General features: G+C 43.9%; 1 protein-coding gene across 1 annotated transcript; it reads right to left on the bottom strand.

Moving 5' to 3' along the window:
- Positions 1-1,207: 1,207 nt before the first annotated feature.
- LOC139646899 (scavenger receptor cysteine-rich domain-containing protein DMBT1-like) lies at positions 1,208-16,910 on the bottom strand. Its single transcript, XM_071522681.1, is given in 9 exon segments — positions 1,208-1,566; positions 2,626-2,946; positions 3,999-4,244; positions 4,247-4,309; positions 7,178-7,189; positions 8,962-9,269; positions 13,564-13,585; positions 15,760-16,080; positions 16,898-16,910. Coding segments are annotated over 9 exon segments (1,665 nt in total).
- Between the last annotated feature and the right edge of the window lie 1,649 nt (positions 16,911-18,559).

Raw genomic sequence — 18,559 nt, 5'->3', positions numbered from 1 at the left:
AAATTATAGGTGTAAATGTTTGTTATTATCCTTACTTATTCATTTTTATCTTTCTTTATTCCTTTTTCCCATGGCACAGCCGAGGGCATCACAAGGCAAATTCAGGTCAGGCAGTCAGTCAGTCATCTGTCGCTTTATGAGATGATGTGCTTCGTGAGATGGCCTCTAGAGGGTGTCTTTGATTGCGAGATGCAGTGTTTCCCATACAGAGGCATAAAATCAAGAGTTGGTCAGTGTATAGAAATTGATCTAAATCTATCTCTAATGCACCTGATGTGCACATCACACATCAAATTCCACTAACATTAAGTAATGTTAGTGGAATTTGGTAATTTAACCAATAACTGTCACAGTTTGTCAGTGCATAGAATTCAATTTGTCAGGAATTCAGCCAGCACATCTCTTTGAGCTCTTTCTCTCTGTGTGTTGTCCATCTTGGTTTTGTTTTCCACCACCCCTTCCCTCTTGTTTCTTTTCTGTGTTTTATGTTGTGCTTTCAGATCCCAGTCTAATTCCAGTTCATGCTCCAGTAGTTGTCTGCCTACTCACCATCCCGCCTCCTGCATCACCTGTCTCCGCCCTTCCCAGCTGCACCTCATTCCCTCATTACCCCCGTAGTATTTATATCAGTCAGTTTCCCTTTGTTCTCTGCCAGATTGTTGTAGCTGCTCAGTCACTGCTCTGTATCCTGCCTTTCTGTTCAGCTTGTTTTCTTGTCTGCCAGTTTTTGATATCTGTCTGTTTTCCTGACTGCCTTGTAGTCTCTAGTTTTCCTGGTACCTTTACTTGTTTGACTGCCTTACAGTGTTTTGACCTTTTTGCTTGTTTACTGGATTGTGAGCCTGCCTGTCTCCATTAAAGACTGTAAACCTTACTTCTGCCTCTGCCCTTGAATTGAACACATGCGCCGTGGGTCTATATAGGATCTGTGCTTGTTTTTGCTTGTATTCTTGATTTTGTTTCTTTTGCTTGTAATTGTTTTAATCCATTTATTTTATGTAAAGCACTTGAGTTGCTTTCTATGTATGAATGGATGTATGAATTTTTACACAAAGTTTTTGTTATTTAACCATGACCAAAGCCATTTCCTAACCTTAACCCAAACCTTAACCAATGTTGTTTTACTTGCCGAAACGTAACCGTTAGCCAACCTTTAGCTAAATTATACAGTAGTTACTTAATTATCAGTCACTACAACATCTCTGGACTAAAATGCCAAGACGTTCATCTGAGCCTGAGTTTTACCTTCACACACCACTCCAGCCTCGTCACTGTGGCTACAGTCATGTGATCCCAACTCCGCATGTCTGCACTCCCTCAGTGTCGACTCAGATCCTGTACAGGTGACGTTGTCCAGCCAGATGGGTCCTTCTCCCAGACCGAAGTGGGCTCCACCGGGGGCCGACAGAGCCCTGCCACAGCCCAGCTCCCTGCACACCACCTGGGCATCAGCCAGCTCCCACTGGTCGTCACACACCGACCCCCACTGGTTATTATGGTAAAACTCCACTCTGCCGGAGCAGGAGTCACTGGAGGAGCCGTTAACCAGTCTGACCACGGGGGGAACTGCAATAAAATATTATTATTAGTAATTGTAGTAGTGGTATTAATGTTCATATGCAGCTACTAGCACTGCTAGTATAGTAATAGTAGCATTAATAAAAGTAGCAGTAGTTGCATAAATAGTAGCAGTAGCAGTAGCAGTAGTAGTAGTAGTAGTAGTAGTAACATGAGTAGTAGTAGCAGCAGTAGTATTAGCAGTAATAGTAGAAGTAGTAGTATACTATATTTATAATATATTTATATTTCAATTTCCCCTTAAGTGGCTTCAAAGTTACAAAAAATACTTTTTCCATATTGCAAGACAATGTCATATACATATTCTGTATCTGCTCTTTCCACTTCAATGAACCTATAGCACGCTTATATTGAGTGAAATATTCAAACCCAAGACACCGCTGACCCATTACATCAAATGGAAAAATCCAAATATCTTGTGTAGCACTTTATACAAATTTCAATGTAAATCAGCATAACAGATTTGGTATCTTTGGAAACCTTGGGATCTTGACTAGAATTTAAAATAAAGTTCTGTGGGCTTGAACAAAGCTTGGCCGCAAAACCTGTGTTTGTAATGATGATTCCGCATGAGGGACCTTAGGGTAGAAAAGGTGAAAATTGCTGTAACAACGTAACATGTTACTGATGGGAGACACACCTTAACCAACTTTAGCAATCTGCCTGTCACTCATCTCAGTGTGTCACAGTGATAAGTAAATCCATCCAGTGAAATGTGAATGTTGGGCCTTGTCACTTAGAGGAATATTTGGTAACACTTTACAATAAGGGTCACTAAATTAAGGGTTAGTTAATGCTTCATAAGCATTAACTAACCCTTAATTAACAGTTAACTAATGTGTCTGGTAATCATTTACTAATGGTGTTCATGTTAACTAAGGTATGAATTTATACATTATTTAATAGTCATTATATAAACTATTAAAAGTATAAATACCTTAGTTAACATGAACATCATTAGTAAATTACACATTAGTTAACTGTTAATTAATTAAGCATTAACTAACCCAGGCAGAGTATCAGGCAGATCCTGAGTTTGTGTTTTACCTTCACACACCACGCCAGCGTCTTCACTGTGGTCACAGTCATGTGATCCCAACCCTGCATGTCTGCACTCCCTCAGCGTCGACTCAGATCCTGTACAGTCGACGTCGTCCAGCCAGATGGGTCCTTCTCCCCGACCGAAGTGGGCTCTACCGGGGGCGGACAGAGCCCTGCCACAGCCCAGCTCCCTGCACACCACCTGGGCATCGGCCAGCTCCCACCGGTCATCACACACCGACCCCCACTGGTTATTATGGTAAAACTCCACTCTGCCGGAGCAGGAGTCACTGGAGGAGCCGCCAACCAGCCTGACCACTGGAGGAACTGCAATAAAATAAAATATTATTAGTAGTAGTAGTAATTGTAGTAGTGTTTTTAATATTATCATATCACTTGCAGCTACTAGTACTACTAGTATAGTAATAGTAGTATTAATAATAGTAGCAGTAGTTGCAAAAGTAACAACAGCAGCATAAGTAGCAGTAGTAGTAGAAGGAAAGTAGTTTTATTAGTAGTAGCAGTAGGATTAAATAGTAGTAGCAATAGTAGTAGCCGTAGTAGCAGAACCGGGAGAAGCAGTAGTAGTAGTAGCAATAGTTGTATTTGTATTAGCAGTAGTACTAATAGTAATAATGTTAGTAGTAGCAGTAGTAGTACTAGCAGTAGTTTCAGTAGCAGCAGTAATAGCAGAAGCAGTATTAGAATACTATATTTATGTAACACTTTTCACAAAGGGTTCAAAATTTCTGTAACAATGCAACATGTTACTGATGGGAGACACAGCTTAACTGACTTTAGGAATCTGCCTGTCACTCATCTTCAGCTCGCTCTCCTCATATTATCACAACATAGTCTCTCCAGTGGTATTTCAGTCACCTGTAAACCAGCTCGTTAGCTTCTGTAGCATTCCTCATTAAAGCCAATTAGTGCTGCTAGCTACAAGTTAACTAACTCAATGGTTTTTAATGAGGAATGCTGACATGGTGTTTTTCAGTCCTCTAAAAGAAACATTTCCTCCATAATGGAACAAGGACTTGGTGGAGAAAAGCAACAGATGAGATTTCCAGAGTTAACGGTGTCTGTTTAAAGGAGACTTCATCACCAGGTCATAATTACAACTGGGACAGAGTTTAACTGGTTTCTGATTTCAAACCAGTTAGAAATGCTGTGAGGGGCCAGGCTGTATGGGCATGTTCACAGATTAGGTTTTGACACTCACTGCAAGTGTCATAGTGATAAGGACTTCCAGTCCAGTGACATGGTGAATGTTGGACCTCATATCCATCTGTCTCTGTATTAACTTTACAGTGAACTGACTAACAATTTGTTACCATTGCACCCCCCCCTCCTCCCCACCCGCTGAGTTTGTGTTTTACCTTCACACACCACGCCAGCCTCTTCACTGTGGTCACAGTCATGTGATCCCAACCCCGCATGTCTGCACTCCCTCAGCGTCGACTCAGATCCTGTGCAGGTGACGTCGTCCAGCCAGATGGGTCCTTCTCCCCGACCGAAGTGGGCTCCACCGGGGGCGGACAGAGCCCTGCCACAGCCCAGCTCCCTGCACACCACCTGGGCATCGGCCAGCTCCCACCGGTTGTCACAGACCGACCCCCACTTTTATCATGGTAAAACTCCACTCTGCCGGAGCAGGAGTCATTGGAGGAGCCGTTAACCAGCCTGACCACTGGAGGAACTGCATTAAAATAAAATATTATTATTATGATTATTATTAGTAGTAGTGGTAGTAGTAGTAATTGTAGTAGTTGTATTAATTTTATTACATCACTTGCAGCTACTACCAGTGCTAGTAGAGTAATAGTAGTATTAATAATAGTAGCAGTAGTTGCATTAGTAGTAGCAGTAGCATACGGAATAGCAGCAGTACTAGGTTAGTAGTTTTATGAGTAGTAGTAGTAGCAGTAGTAGCTGAAATAGTAGCAGTAGTAGCTGCAGTCATGGGCGCCTAACTTTGTGTAAATGTTGGGGGGCAAAATCTGAACAGGGTGGCATTGTATTTTTTTTTTTTTTAATACACCATTTCCCGAAATTTAACATATATATTTTTATATACAGTATTTGGTTTGTACTGTGATTCTTGATTCTCAATGCTACATTAAAGAACCCAATTCATTTAAAGAGATGCTATAAACACAGGAGAGGAGTTTGACTATGCAAAGGCTTCATTTATTTTTTTGGAAACTAACATAATTCATAGGCTATACTGCACAAAATGACATAAAAACATTATTAATTAATTTTGAATATCATAGTTATTTTATCATCTCTAACGCTATCCTTTTGCTTTGGCATCCTACCTGTTTAGCCTCGGAGAACCATAGCAATGGCTAATCCATTACTATGTGACCAATGCGCTACACCCTCCGAACCGATAGATGGCGCTGTGGAACAGTTGAACCCCGCAATTACACAGCCGAAGGCTGTTTTTGAGAGAAATGACAGGCTCGGACATGACAAAAACCCTGCTGTATTCAAAACTACGGAATGCTTAAGAACACAACCACTGCGGTGTGACGGACAACAACCATGGCTTTAAGGCAAGTACTGTACATATGTTTAATTGTTACATGTATGGAGAAGTAGGGTCGCTATAAAGGGAGCTCCCAGTGGTTTTAGCCCCCGCGCGACTGAGACTAAGATTGAGAATCAATCTTAGTCTCAGTTGAGGCTAGGATTGTGGCCGCTAAAAGCACCATGGGTGCATCCCAAGTCTCTTATTTGATATTTCCTCGCTCCTCGCTCCTCATTTGAACCGGAAGTCGTTCTGGTCCGTCATTTTGAAGGTCGTCCCAAAGCTCTTATTTCTGCTCCGAGGAGCGAGGATCGAGGAGCGAGGAGGGATCTCTGAGGAGCTATGAGCGAGGAGACAGGAGAGCAGCCTTCCCAGAAGACTTTCAGCTGAACGCCATGACGTCAAAGTACTCCGCCTCTACATCTGGCAAATTTGAACGAGATGGCAGAGAAACAGTACAAGTGTAAATGCCTGTTATTTTATGCTTTTTGATATATAATGTTAATGCAAGGACATGGGGAACCTAAATTACGTTTATTTCATCCAGAACCCGTTTTGTCATGCAGAAACGGACGTCGCTTCACATGACGCTTCAGAGGAAAGGACGTCTCATTTCTCTAAAAACATATTTCCTTGTTTCCTCTCTCCTCGCATGGTTTCCTTGTTTCCTCTCTCCTCACATGGTTTCCTTGCGTCTCTCCATGCATCCTCAGTGGGAGGGACTAAGACGCAAGGAAAAGACACAAGTGAGGGAAACGTGGATGCAATTTAAGAGACTTGGGATGCACCCCATGAATTGCATATCATTTGCAACCGCTATTTGCTCCGTCTCAAGGACCGATTCACAAAAGATATTGCGCTAATAATATGCCAGCGCAAACGTGTTGCAGCTGAGTGCAATTTGCCCCTGTTTTGCGTCTGACTGCAATTAGGCTCAGGCTTGATGTAGCCCGATACAGCCCGTTTTTATATCATCAAGTCTGTGAGTCAGTGTCAGTGACTCCGACTCTCCGGGCCAGTTTCGGTTTACAGCGGTGGAAATTACAAATGGACCCAATCATTGCAGGGGCAAAACAAAATGTCTTTTTCTGACACTTATGGAGTCGTATTGATAAAACTGTTGCTTCATCGGAAAGAACAGCAGTAAAGAAATAACCGACGCAGGTCCATCTTTTAAAAACGTAAGCCCATGTTAGAGTGCTGGATTCAGTGTTTTGCGCATGTCAGAAATTGTATTCTGATTCCATACTGTGGAGCATGTAAACGCACATCTTAACGCGATCGTTATATTTTGTGCTCATATAAACACTTGCGTGGCAATCTTCCTTCGGAATGATTTCATTCAGAATGAAAAGTCCCATGTAACCATTGGGTCTCTGTCTAAAATACTCCCACACTTTAGATGATCGTGGGTGAGGTTTTTTAGCTGCAGCTTGTTCTCCGGGGGAATCCATGCCTTGACCGGCCGCAGCCATCTTACTTCATTGCGACGCGCCGACGCACGTTATGCAAATCAACGTATTTCTGTAATCGATGGCGTCGATTACATCGATGAGTCGCCCCAGCCCTAGCTGTGAGAATCATGTTCTTTGACTTCTCCATTACCTTCAACACCATCCGGCCCCTCCTGCTGGTAGAGAAGGTCTCTGAGATGCAGGTAGACCACAACCTTGTGGCCTGGATCACAGACTACCTCACCGGCAGGCCGCAGTACGTCCGTCTGCAGGGCTGCCTGTCAGACGTGGTGGTGGGCAACACCGGCGCACCCCAAGAAACCGTTCTGTCACCATTTCTTTTCAACCTCTAAACCTCACACTTCCGCTTCAACTCAGGAACGTGCCACCTACAGAAGTTCTCTGATGACTCCTCCATTGTCGGCTGCATCACAGAGGACCAGGAGGAGGAATATAGAGACCTGGTGGAGAACTTTGTTGGTTGGGAAGACCAAGGAGCTGGTGGTGGACTTTCAAAGGAGCAGGAACCCCTGTCACCATCCAGGGTGAGGGGGTAGAGATGGTGAACTCTTACCGGTTCCTAGGAGTGCAGCTCAACGACTAACTGGACTGGTCGGACAACACTGATGCTGTACAGGAAAGGACAGAGCAGGCTGTTCTTCCTGAGGAGGCTCAGGTCCTTCAGTGTGTGCAACAGGCTGCTGCAGATGTTCTACCAGTCTGTAGCTGCCAGTGCGCTCTTCTTTGCTTTGGTGTGCTGGGGAGGCGGCACAGACGTTGGAAGTAGTGGTGCGGGGGGTGCGGCAGCACCTCCTATTGACATTTTCCCCTTCCTAACTTTTTTTTAAATAAAGAATTGGTGCTTATACTTTCATTTCTTTCTTCGACATTTCCTTACAATGAATATGTTTCCATAGCATTATGTGCATGATTTTATAAGCCTATAGCCTCTCTGCATAGACTGTAACAAATGATAAGCCTTTCTCCTGCTCAAAGTGCTTCACATGTCTAGACTACGTTTACATACGCACAATAATGCAACTATTGCCAGTACTGCGATTAAGGCAATAGTCTGATTAAGCTGTTTACATGATTGCATAAACCAACAACTCCCCAGAATAATCCCATTTACATGACTGAAGCACTTACTTTGATTAGAGACAACTGTGGAAATGGGATATATACATTTATTTCTTGATAAATTCGTCACAGCCATATGCCTATCTCTATTACATATGCCTATGCCATATGCCTATCTCTATTAAAATGGCATGCTTCAGGCTCTACTACTGGGAAACCTGGAAGTTGTGGCGGTGTGTTCGGATGGAGCTGTGAGGCGCTGTGTCCAGCGTGTCTCCAGAGTGTCCAAATCCTGTATTCCTGATGATTTGCACTGTAGTAACTTGGAAGCTGTACAGAATAGCCAACCAGCTTGGTCTGCACAAAAACACAGACGTTTGTACCTATTTTGCAAGAGCCTGATGCTGGTTGTACAATATTTAATCAAGGTACCTACATTGGTTCAGGTGTGCATAATTGTGCAGCGCTTTGAAAATGCGCATCACATCATTCAAATCAGAGACTGCAGATGGAACGCACATAACTGTCCTGCTGCCTTTGGACGGATATAGCGATTTCATCAACTGAAATATATCCTACAAGCTGTTGTGGATGACAGATATTGGTAAGAATAACCCCCTAATGTAGCCCAGTACAGACGGTTACAGACAGGGGGGGCGGGTGAGAGATAAAGGGGAGAGAGTAAGAGAAGCCTGGAGAGTTAGAGGCAGGAAGACTTAGCACTTAGCTTCACTTTCTGGAGACCCAGGCAGGGAACAGCTTCCAAGCATACAGTATACGAGGGAAATCATACAACGTTCCGTCCAAACACGCTCCGGGGTTCAGCACATTTTCTCAGCCCAGGATTGTTCAGAGAGATCCAGGAAAATCCAGCCGGTTCTTCTGTACTACTGCCACTCTTTTTTACTTTTATGTAGTTCACTGTTTTTCTTTCACTGTTCACTGTTTTTCTTTAAGAGTTTAGATATATTGTCTAGAAACTGGTTTAAGCTTTTAGTGATCTCTTCCTTTGCACTCTCACTCCTCTCTGCTCTCCTCCATGCTGCTTGTCAGTTTTCTCCCTTCCCCCGGCTCACAGGTGTGTCTCATTTATATCCTCTCCTACCCCACTTCCCTTCCCTTTCCCTGAATCAGGTAAAGGGCTAATTTAAGGTTTGATTACATTTTTGACTCATTTAGAGGGACATTTTGTTACATTTTGACAAGTTATCAAATTATCCAGCACATCTCCAGATTAAAATACCAAGACGTTCACCTGAGTTTGTGCTTTACCTTCACACACCACGCCAGCGTTTTCACTGTTGTAACAGTAATGATGTGATCCCAACCCCGCATGTCTGCACTCCCTCAGCGTCGACTCAGATCCTGTACAATCGACGTTGTCCAGCCAGATGGGTCCTTCTCCCCGACCGAAGAAGGCTCTACCAGGGGCAGACAGAGCCCTGCCACAGCCCAGCTCCCTGCACACCACCTGGGCATCGGCCAGCCCCCACCGGTCATCACACACCGACCCCCACTGGTTATCATGGTAAAACTCCACTCTGCCAGAGCAGGAGTCATTGGAGGAGCCGTTAACCAGCCTGACCAGAGGAGCAGCTGCAATAAAATTAGATATTATTATTATTAGTAGTAGTGGTAGCAGTAGTAGTAGTAGTAAGTATAGTAATAGTAGTATTAATAATAGCAGCAGTAGTTGCATAAGTAGCTGCAGTAGCTGCAGTAGCAGTAGTAGCACGAGAAGTAGAGATCTGCACGGGCCTGGAAATTAAGCCCAAGCCTGCGATGTTCAGGCCCGCCCAGAAACTAAGCCGACTGTAATGCAACATTTTAAGCACAAACCCGACCCAAAACCTATTCCTATTTAAAAGTCATAGCCTTGTGGGCTTCCGGTTTGCTGATGGAGTAGTTAGACGCATAGTGAAACCGCGCTCCCAGACCTATCGCAATTTACCCACCGAATAACTGGAAAACTTGACATTTATTCGTTAAAGGGATAGATGAGTGGGAAAAGAATCATCAAAGGTCATAAAAGAGAAGAAAAAATGCTGAAAACTCAAGATAAAAGCGCCTTGGCGGCAAAAGCTAGCAACATCAAAGAGGATCAAGCTAGCAATGGAAGTGAGGCTGCTGAAGGTCAGAGAAGCCCCGGAACGAGTATAGATTCCGAATACATAATTAGGGCGATGAAGGAGCTAAAAACTGATCTCAAGGGGGACAACGACTGCCTGAGACAGGAAATTAATCACCTGGGACAAGAAATCAATGGCTAACTTGACAACCTTGTGACGGAAGTGCAGAGTCTGTCCGACCGAGTTGGAGAAGCGGAGTCCCGTGTGGAGCGGGTGGAGGGATGGGCGGTGGAGGCGACCGAGGCATTCTGCACCTGCCCGGAACAGCAAAGAGTCCTGCAGCAAAAACTAACGTACTTAGAGTCCCGGTCTAGGAGAAACAACATACGCATCTTTGGAGTGGCAGAGGGAGAGGAGGAAAACTCGGTACCACAGTTTATTGAGAAACTCTTCAGAAGCGAGTTGCCATTACCACAAGACTTGGATCTGAAAATACAGCAGGCTCATCGGTCCCTGGCGCACGAACCCCGACCCGAAGCCCCACCGAGACCTATCATTATCAACTTCCAGGAGTTCACAACCAAGGAGTTCGTACTGAGAGAAGATTGGAAAAAGGGAAAAATCCAGCTGGGCAACAGATCTCTCTATTTCGACCATGATTGTGCGACTGAGATAGTCAAGAGGCGCAGGGAATACAATGGGATAAAGAAAGCCCTAAAGGAAAAGGGGATTCGCTTCCAAACACCATACACGAATATGCGGATCCACTGAGATACGGGAGTCCGAACATTCATCAGTGCACAGGAGGCGCAGCGGGAGCTGAAGAGACGCGGATTCCCCGTGGAAGAGGCGGAGCCAGCCGAGGGAGAGAGCAGCTTGGAAACACGGCTGCGTGAGCTGTTGGGATGGCAGCAGGGAGCGGGTCGCCGTGAGAGAGGGCCAGCCCCGGCCCAGAGGGTGAGGGATAAACGCACCGAGCAAATATGAACGAGGATTTAAACTACACGATCCGGTATGATTGTTACAATTCCGAGACTCTAAAATTACTGATAGTTTTGCATTTTGGCCTTGTATTGATCACTATGTGCCTGGGAGAGGCGGGCTCATTTTTTATATGGGATACGTTGGACTCATAGGAGGGTAGAGTCACTGCTTTTTGACTCATCAGCCACCCTTAACACAGGGCCCTCTCCTATTGAGAGGCTTCACCCTCGACCCACCAACGGGGTCACAGTTGAGGAGGAGCGAGAGCCTCCTCCTCGTTTGGAGGTCTGTTCACTTAGGTGTTCCATAGTTGCTGTTTTTGTTCAGATTTTGTTTTTGGGGGCTACAAGCTCATTTATTATTTGGAATATGAATGATGGGGTCACATAACTTGAGAATTGCTTCCTTAAATGTGAATGGCCTGAGTAATCCAGTCAAGAGGAGTAGAGTGCTAGCAAAAATGAAAAAGGATAAGACACAAGTTATAGTTTTACAAGAGACACACATGTCGAAACAAGAACATGATAAGTTGAAAACGTTTAGGTACTTAAACTCTTTTTTCAGTTCTTGTAAAAATAGTCGAAAAATAGGCTACTCTGATTTCCAACTCTCTAAACTTTGAACTAATTAAGGAAAAGGGAGACAAAGAGGGCAGATATATAATTATCAAAGGAAGGATAGATAACGTTCTGGTCACCTTTGCTAATATATACGCCCCTCCAGAAAGTGATAAAAAATTCTTTAAATTTCTATTTGATACAATAATTTCCGAAGGTGAAGGAATTCTAGTCTGTGCCGGAGATTGGAACACAATTCTAAACTACTCTTTAGATACGACAAGTACAAAAAGACAAAAAAACAAAGTTAAAGCAATAATGAGAGGGAGACTAATTTCAAGGACGGCATATTTAAATAAGATGAAGAGGACAAAATATGATGAATTAGAGAAAGCATTGAGAAAACTAGAGAAACAACAACAAAAAGATGAGGACAAAGGATTGATAAACCAGATAAAAGAACTAAAAAACCAAATAGAAAACATCTTGAATGACGAATTATAAAAGAAATTGAGATTCACAAAATAAACCTTTTATGAATCGGGCCCGAAGGCAACAAAAATTTTAGCAAGACGTCTCAGGGCTCAACAAATTATAAATTCAATACACAAGATCAGAGACCCAAACAAAACAGCCAATGAACCAGAAGAAATCCATAAAATCTTCAAAGATTACTACGAAACCTTATACTCACAGCCTGAGATGGCCGATGAAGATAACATTAAACAATTCTTTTTATCGTTAGACCTTCCCTCTATAGGAAAAATACAAAACGACGAATTAACCGCCCTGATCACAAAAGAAGAATTGGACACAGCGATTAGTAAATTGAAAACCAATAAATGCCCAGGGATTGTCGGTTTTCCGAATTAATGGTATAAAATCTTTAAAGAAGACCTCGCCCCTGTATTGCTCGAATCCTTAAATTGGACACTCAACAAAGCTGTGGCACCGCCATCATGGAAAGAGGCCGTGATATCGGTCATCCCAAAAGACATACATATCAAACTGTTCACACAATTCTCCTCTCTATGACAATGTAAATATCTAAGTGATAGCATGTGTAGTTTTTGAGCTATGGACGTTTGTTTCAGAGTTTTCCACTTTAGTCTCCACACAGCCTTTTTTTCCTGTGCGTGATTAATGATCCAGAACACCTGGTGACTGGTGGGAGACAGGGGAGAGAGACAGACAGACAGAGTGCTCCCTCCAGTTTCCCCCACTGGACTCAGTAGCCTGGGGGTCAGTGAAAAGGTTTGCAGCACAGAAGATTGGGGGTTCAAATCCAGTGAATAACATTATCTTCTGACACCACCAAGCTTGAAGCTTTTTAATACTGATAGTCCAAATACTACTACTACTGCTAATTGTATTACTTCTACTCCTGATACTACAACTGCTGCTTTTACTACAACCCATAATACTACAACCTTTAAAAAGGCAGACACACACACACACGTGTAATTACCATTACATGTACAATGACTGATTGTACTTCCATTACAACTACTGCTGCTTCTACTGCTACTACTGGTACTGCTACTGCTACTCCTGCTGCTACTACTACTACTACTACTACTACGACTGCTACAACTGCTACAACTACTACTACTAGTAGTATTACCCAGTAGTAGCGTTCCTACTACTGTTCAGTTACATATTTTAACTACTTCAAACAGTGAAACGTCTAGTGCTGTAGTACTACTACTGCTGCAGCTACTACAGTTTCAGCAGTCTCTCTACTACACTCTAGCCAGTTTATAGACTTGCACTGGCTTTCAGTCTTTTACTGTTTCTACTGCTACTACTACAACTATAACTATAAGAGCTACTACTGCAAACACCAGATCAAAATACTCAAAATGTACACACATTTAAACACGTTGTCATGAATTCAACTGTCTTCAACCTGTCTTGCTGAAGCAAGCCCACACATTTTCTTCAGAAAACTTAACCTTTTCTAGTTTCATATTGTGGTTTTGTGTTGTATTTTTGTAACATCTGTTTGCTGCTCTTTTGGCCAGCGCTCCCTTGCAAAAGAGATGAACATCTCAATGGGACTCACCTGGTTAAATAAAGGAGAAATAAAAAAAATAAATAAAAAAGTAGAAGGAGTAGTAGCAGTAGCAGTTGCAGTACTAGTAGTAGTAGTAGTAATAGTAGTAGTTGTAGATGTCGTAGAGTACAATATACCGCCTTTTGTTTTTTACAAAGGCATTACAATTACTATAACAATGCAACATGTTACTGATGGGAGACACAGCTTAACTGACATTGGGAATCTGCCTGTCACTCATCTTCAGCTCGCTCTCCTCATATTATCAGAACAGAGTCTCTCCAGTGGTATTTCAGTCACCTGTAAACCAGCTCGTTAGCTTCTGTAGCATTCCTCATCATTCTTCCTTTTTTCTTTTTTTCCTTTTATTGCGTTTTTTTTTACTTTAATGCGGCTCGAACGTTGGAGCTATCGGCGCGGTTCCAACTCTCAAACGTTCAGCATGTTCGGGAATAGTGCGCTATTACTTTTCTAAGCGTTCGGATTTATAGTTTTTTCACAATTTATGTTTAGACATGATATTTTTCCCCATAGAAATGAATGGAGAATGTTCAGCCTGCCAGAGTGGCACACTCTAGGAACTCTAGAGGCTGTGATTTTTACTACATATTATACTAAAATACTAAAGTTTTGAAACTGTGGTAGTGCCCACATTTTTCAGCCTACAAACACATATCACACATCAAACTGTTCTGCTACTTCTTGTGCCACTCAAAATGCCAGTATCTAAGTCATAGCATTTATAGTTTTTGAGTGACAAACGTTTGTTTAACACTAGTGCAAAACTGTTTTTTAGAGCCCTCCTCTCTCATTTCAGCAGCTGTGTCCTGAACACATTTTGAAACTGTCACTATTCCCACGATTTTCACAACACAAAGGCTACATATATTTTACATCAAACTGTTCACACGCTTTTTCTCTCTCTCACAAACTTAATATCTAAGCGGTAGCATTTGTAGTTTTTGAGTTAGGGACGTTTGTTCAACACTAGTGCTTTACAGTCATTTTGCCTTGTTTCTGCCGATTTTTCATTCTGCAAATACAATATTTGATCTGTAATAGTTCCCACAGTTTTCACACTACATGGACATATTATACATCAAAATGTTCCCATACTTCTTCTCTCTCCCAATATGTAAATATCTAAGTGATGGCATATGTATTTTATGAGCTATGATGTTTGTTCAACATTGATGCAATAGTATTTGTGTCGATTTGTGTCGAACTGTAGTCATTTCCACAAATTTAACACTACATAGACATGTCACACACCAAAATGATCTCCTACTTCTCCTCTCTCTCTGACAATGCAAATATCTAAGTGATAGCATGTGTAGTTTTTGAGCTATGAACGTTTGTTTCAGAGTATTCCACTTTCAAAACAAACTCAGTCTCCACATAGCCTTTTTTTCCTTCAGTAGAGTGTATGATTAGGATCCAGAACACCTGGTGACTGGTGGGAGACAGAGGAGAGGCAGAGAGAGAGAGCACTTCCTCCATTGCCATCCAGTGGACTCAGTAGCCTAGTGGTTAGTGAAAAGGTCTGCAATGCAAAAGACTGTGGGTTTAAATCCCATGGGTAACACTGTCTCCTCATACTACCAAGCTTGAAGCTTTTTAATACTGATAGTCCAAATACTACTGCTGATTGTGTTACTTCTACTTCTCTACTGCAGAGAGAGACAGACAGACAGACACACACACACACTGTCTTTCAACTGTCAATTCAACTGTCTTCAACCTGTCTTGCTGAAGCAAGCCCACAAATTTTCTTCAGAAAATGTAACCTTTTCTAGTTAGCCAATTGGTGCTCCTAGCCACACGTTAACTAACTCACTGTTTTTTAGCCCCACGCTGTTCGGCACTTTATGGGTCATGTGACCCACAGGGAGTTAGACTGCAGACTCTCAAGTGGGAGACCCGAGTTCGATTCCCAGCAGAGTCACTTCCACAAAATTCAACGTCACAGGGCTGTTAGACTCCTTAGTCTTGTTACTGAGGAATGCTGACATGGTGTTTTTCAGTCCCCTTAAAGAAACATTTTCTCCATAATGGAACAAGGACTTGGTGGAGAAAAGCAACAGATGAGATTTCCAGAGTTAACGGTGTCTGTTTAAAGGAGGCTTCATCACCAGGTCATGATTACAACTGGGACAGAGTTTAACTGGTTTCTGATTTCAAACCAGTTAGAAATGCTGTGAGGGGCCAGGCTGTATGGGCATGTTCACAGATTAGGTTTTGACACTCACTGCAAGTGTCATAGTGATAAGGACTTCCATCCAATGACATGGTGAATGTTGGGCCTCATATCCATCTGTCTCTGTATTAACTTTACAGTGAACTGACTAACAATTTGTTACCGTTGCACCTCCCCTCCTCCCCACCTGCTCCCCTGATCTTTTACCTTCACACACCACGCCAGCCTCTTCACTGTGGTCACAGTCATGTGATCCCAACCCCGCATGTCTGCACTCCCTCAGCGTCGACTCAGATCCTGTACAGGTGACGTCGTCCAGCCAGATGGGTCCTTCTCCCCGACCGAAGTGGGCTCCACCGGGGGCGGACATAGCCCTGCCACAGCCCAGCTCCCTGCACACCACCTGGGCATCAGCCAGCTCCCACCGGTTGTCACACACCGACCCCCACTGGTTATCATGGTAAACCTCCACTCTGCCGGAGCAGGAGTCATTGGAAGAGCCGTTAACCAGCCTGAGCACTGGAGGACCTGCAATAAAAAAAGATATTATAGTAGTTGTATTAATATTATTATATCATTTGCAGATACGACCAGTGCTAGTATAGTAATAGTAGTATTAATAATAGTAGCAGTAGTTGCATTAGTTGGAGCAGTAGCATACGGAGTAGTAGCAGTAGTAGGTTAGTTGTTTTATGAGTAGCAGCAGTAGTAGTATTTTTATTAGCAGTACTAAGACATTCATCTTTCATTTTATTCCCACCAACAGCCTATCAAGGCTTATAGGCGTATCAGGACTTAATTTAGTCTGGACCTAAGCACTTAGGTGCGATGGCCCCTTCTTTCTTGTGGTCGTTCCCACTGTGAAGATTTGGTGTTTGCCTAAAATTCTCAACAGGGTCTGCTATTGTGCAAAACATTATTTCATTCAATTAGAAAATGTGCAAACACATTTTTTACGACACCTTAAATATCAGCAACACAAAGGCTATGTGCCCTTTACAATCTCATGCTGAACCACCAGTGTGCAAGAAAACAAGACTAAGAGTCTAACAGCCCCGCGACATTGAATTTTGTGGAATCGTCCCTGCTGGGAATCGAACACACGCCTCCCGATTGACAGTCTGCAATCTAACTATCTGCGGCAGACTTTCAACAGAGCGAGCGACCAAACGACTGACATTGTGATCCTCAGAGCTCCTGCTGTCGCGGGGCTAAAAAGACAAAAGACACATATGCAATAGCCTAAATTATGAGAATCGGTTAAAATATAACTGCTACACCACCGGTCAGATTTTGATGAAACTTGGAGATGATGAATCTTGTTGCTGATTGTCCCAAGGGATGCCTGCATCATTCATGGGGATATATCCACCAGGAGAGTGCGCTGCTTTCCAAATAACAAGCTGTGGATTACTAAGGACATTAAAGCCCTCCTCAACAGGAGGGAAAGGGCTTTTATGGCAGGAAACAGGGAGGAGGGCAAGGCAGCCCAGAGGGAGTTGAAGATGGAGCTGAGGGAGTCTAAGAACAGCTACAAGGAGAGAAAAGAGGGCAAGGAAGGGGGAGGTAGCCCAGCAACCCCACTTCCCCCTCTTCTCCCAGCCCCGGTCTGCCTTTCACACCTCAGGACAGCTCAACACCCCCTCTCCCCTCCCACAGCCCACTCATCACATCCAGCCAGGTGAGACGGCAGCTCTCCAAGCTCAGAATACATAAGGCAATGGGTCCGGACAACATGAACCCCAGGGTGCTCAAGGCGTGTGCTGGTCAGCTTGCAGGAGTGTTCCAGCACCTCTTCAATCTCTCTCTGAGGCTGAAGAAGGTGCCCCAGCTGTGGAAGACCTCCTGCATTGTCCCGGTGCCCAAGAAAGGACGTCCCAGCGCTCTCAATGACTACAGGCCAGTCGCTCTGTCCTCACACATCATGAAGACCTTTGAGAGACTGGTTCTGCAGCACAGGCCCCTGGTGGGTGGCTCCCTGGACCCCCTGCAGTTTGCGTACTAGACGCCATCATCTACCTGCTCCACAGGGCTTATTCACACCTGGAGAGGCCAGGGGGCGCTGTGAGAATCATGTTCTTTGACTTCTCCAATGCCTTCAACACCATCTGGCCCCTCCTGCTCGTAGAGAAGGTCTCTGAGATGCAGGTAGACCACAACCTTGTGGCCTGGATCACAGACTACCTCACCGGCAGGCCGCAGTACGTCCGTCTGCAGGGCTGCCTGTCAGACCTGGTGGTGGGCAACACCGGCGCACCCCAAGAAACCGTTCTGTCACCATTTCTCTTCAACCTCTACACCTTGGACTTCCGCTTCAACTCAGGAACGTGCCACCTACAGAAGTTCTCTGATGACTCCTCCATTGTCGGCTGCATCACAGAGGACCAGGAGGAGGAATATAGAGACCTGGTGGAGAACTTTGTTGGATGGTGCAACAATAACCAGCTCCACTCCAACTCCAGCTCAACATCGGGAAGACCAAGGAGCTGGTGGTGGACTTTCAAAGGAGCAGGAACCCCTGTCACCATCCAGGGTGAGGGGGTAGAGATGGTGAACTCTTACCGGTTCCTAGGAGTGCAGCTCATCGACTAACTGGACTGGTCGGACAACACTGATGCTGTACAGGAAAGGACAGAGCAGGCTGTTCTTCCTGAGGAGGCTCAGGTCCTTCAGTGTGTGCAACAGGCTGCTGCAGATGTTCTACCAGTCTGTAGCTGCCAGTGCGCTCTTCTTTGCTTTGGTGTGCTGGGGAGGCGGCACAGACGTTGGAAGTAGTGGTGCGGGGGGTGCGGCAGCACCTCCTATTGACATTTTCCCCTTCCTAACTTTTTTTAAAATAAAGAATTGGTGCTTATACTTTCATTTCTTTCTTCGACATTTCCTTACAATGAATATGTTTCCATAGCATTATGTGCATGATTTTATAAGCCTATAGCCTCTCTGCATAGACTGTAACAAATGATAAGCCTTTCTCCTGCTCAAAGTGCTTCACATGTCTAGACTACGT

Source organism: Centroberyx affinis, unplaced genomic scaffold (genome assembly GCF_046629955.1).
Source record: "Centroberyx affinis isolate AG114_WGS23_722 - 3 ecotype Tasmania unplaced genomic scaffold, CSIRO-AGI_Caff_v1 ptg000098l_1, whole genome shotgun sequence".
Lineage (NCBI taxonomy): Eukaryota > Metazoa > Chordata > Actinopteri > Beryciformes > Berycidae > Centroberyx > Centroberyx affinis.
The sequence above is the reverse complement of the archived record's forward strand: the minus strand, read 5'-3'. Positions and strand labels throughout refer to the sequence as shown.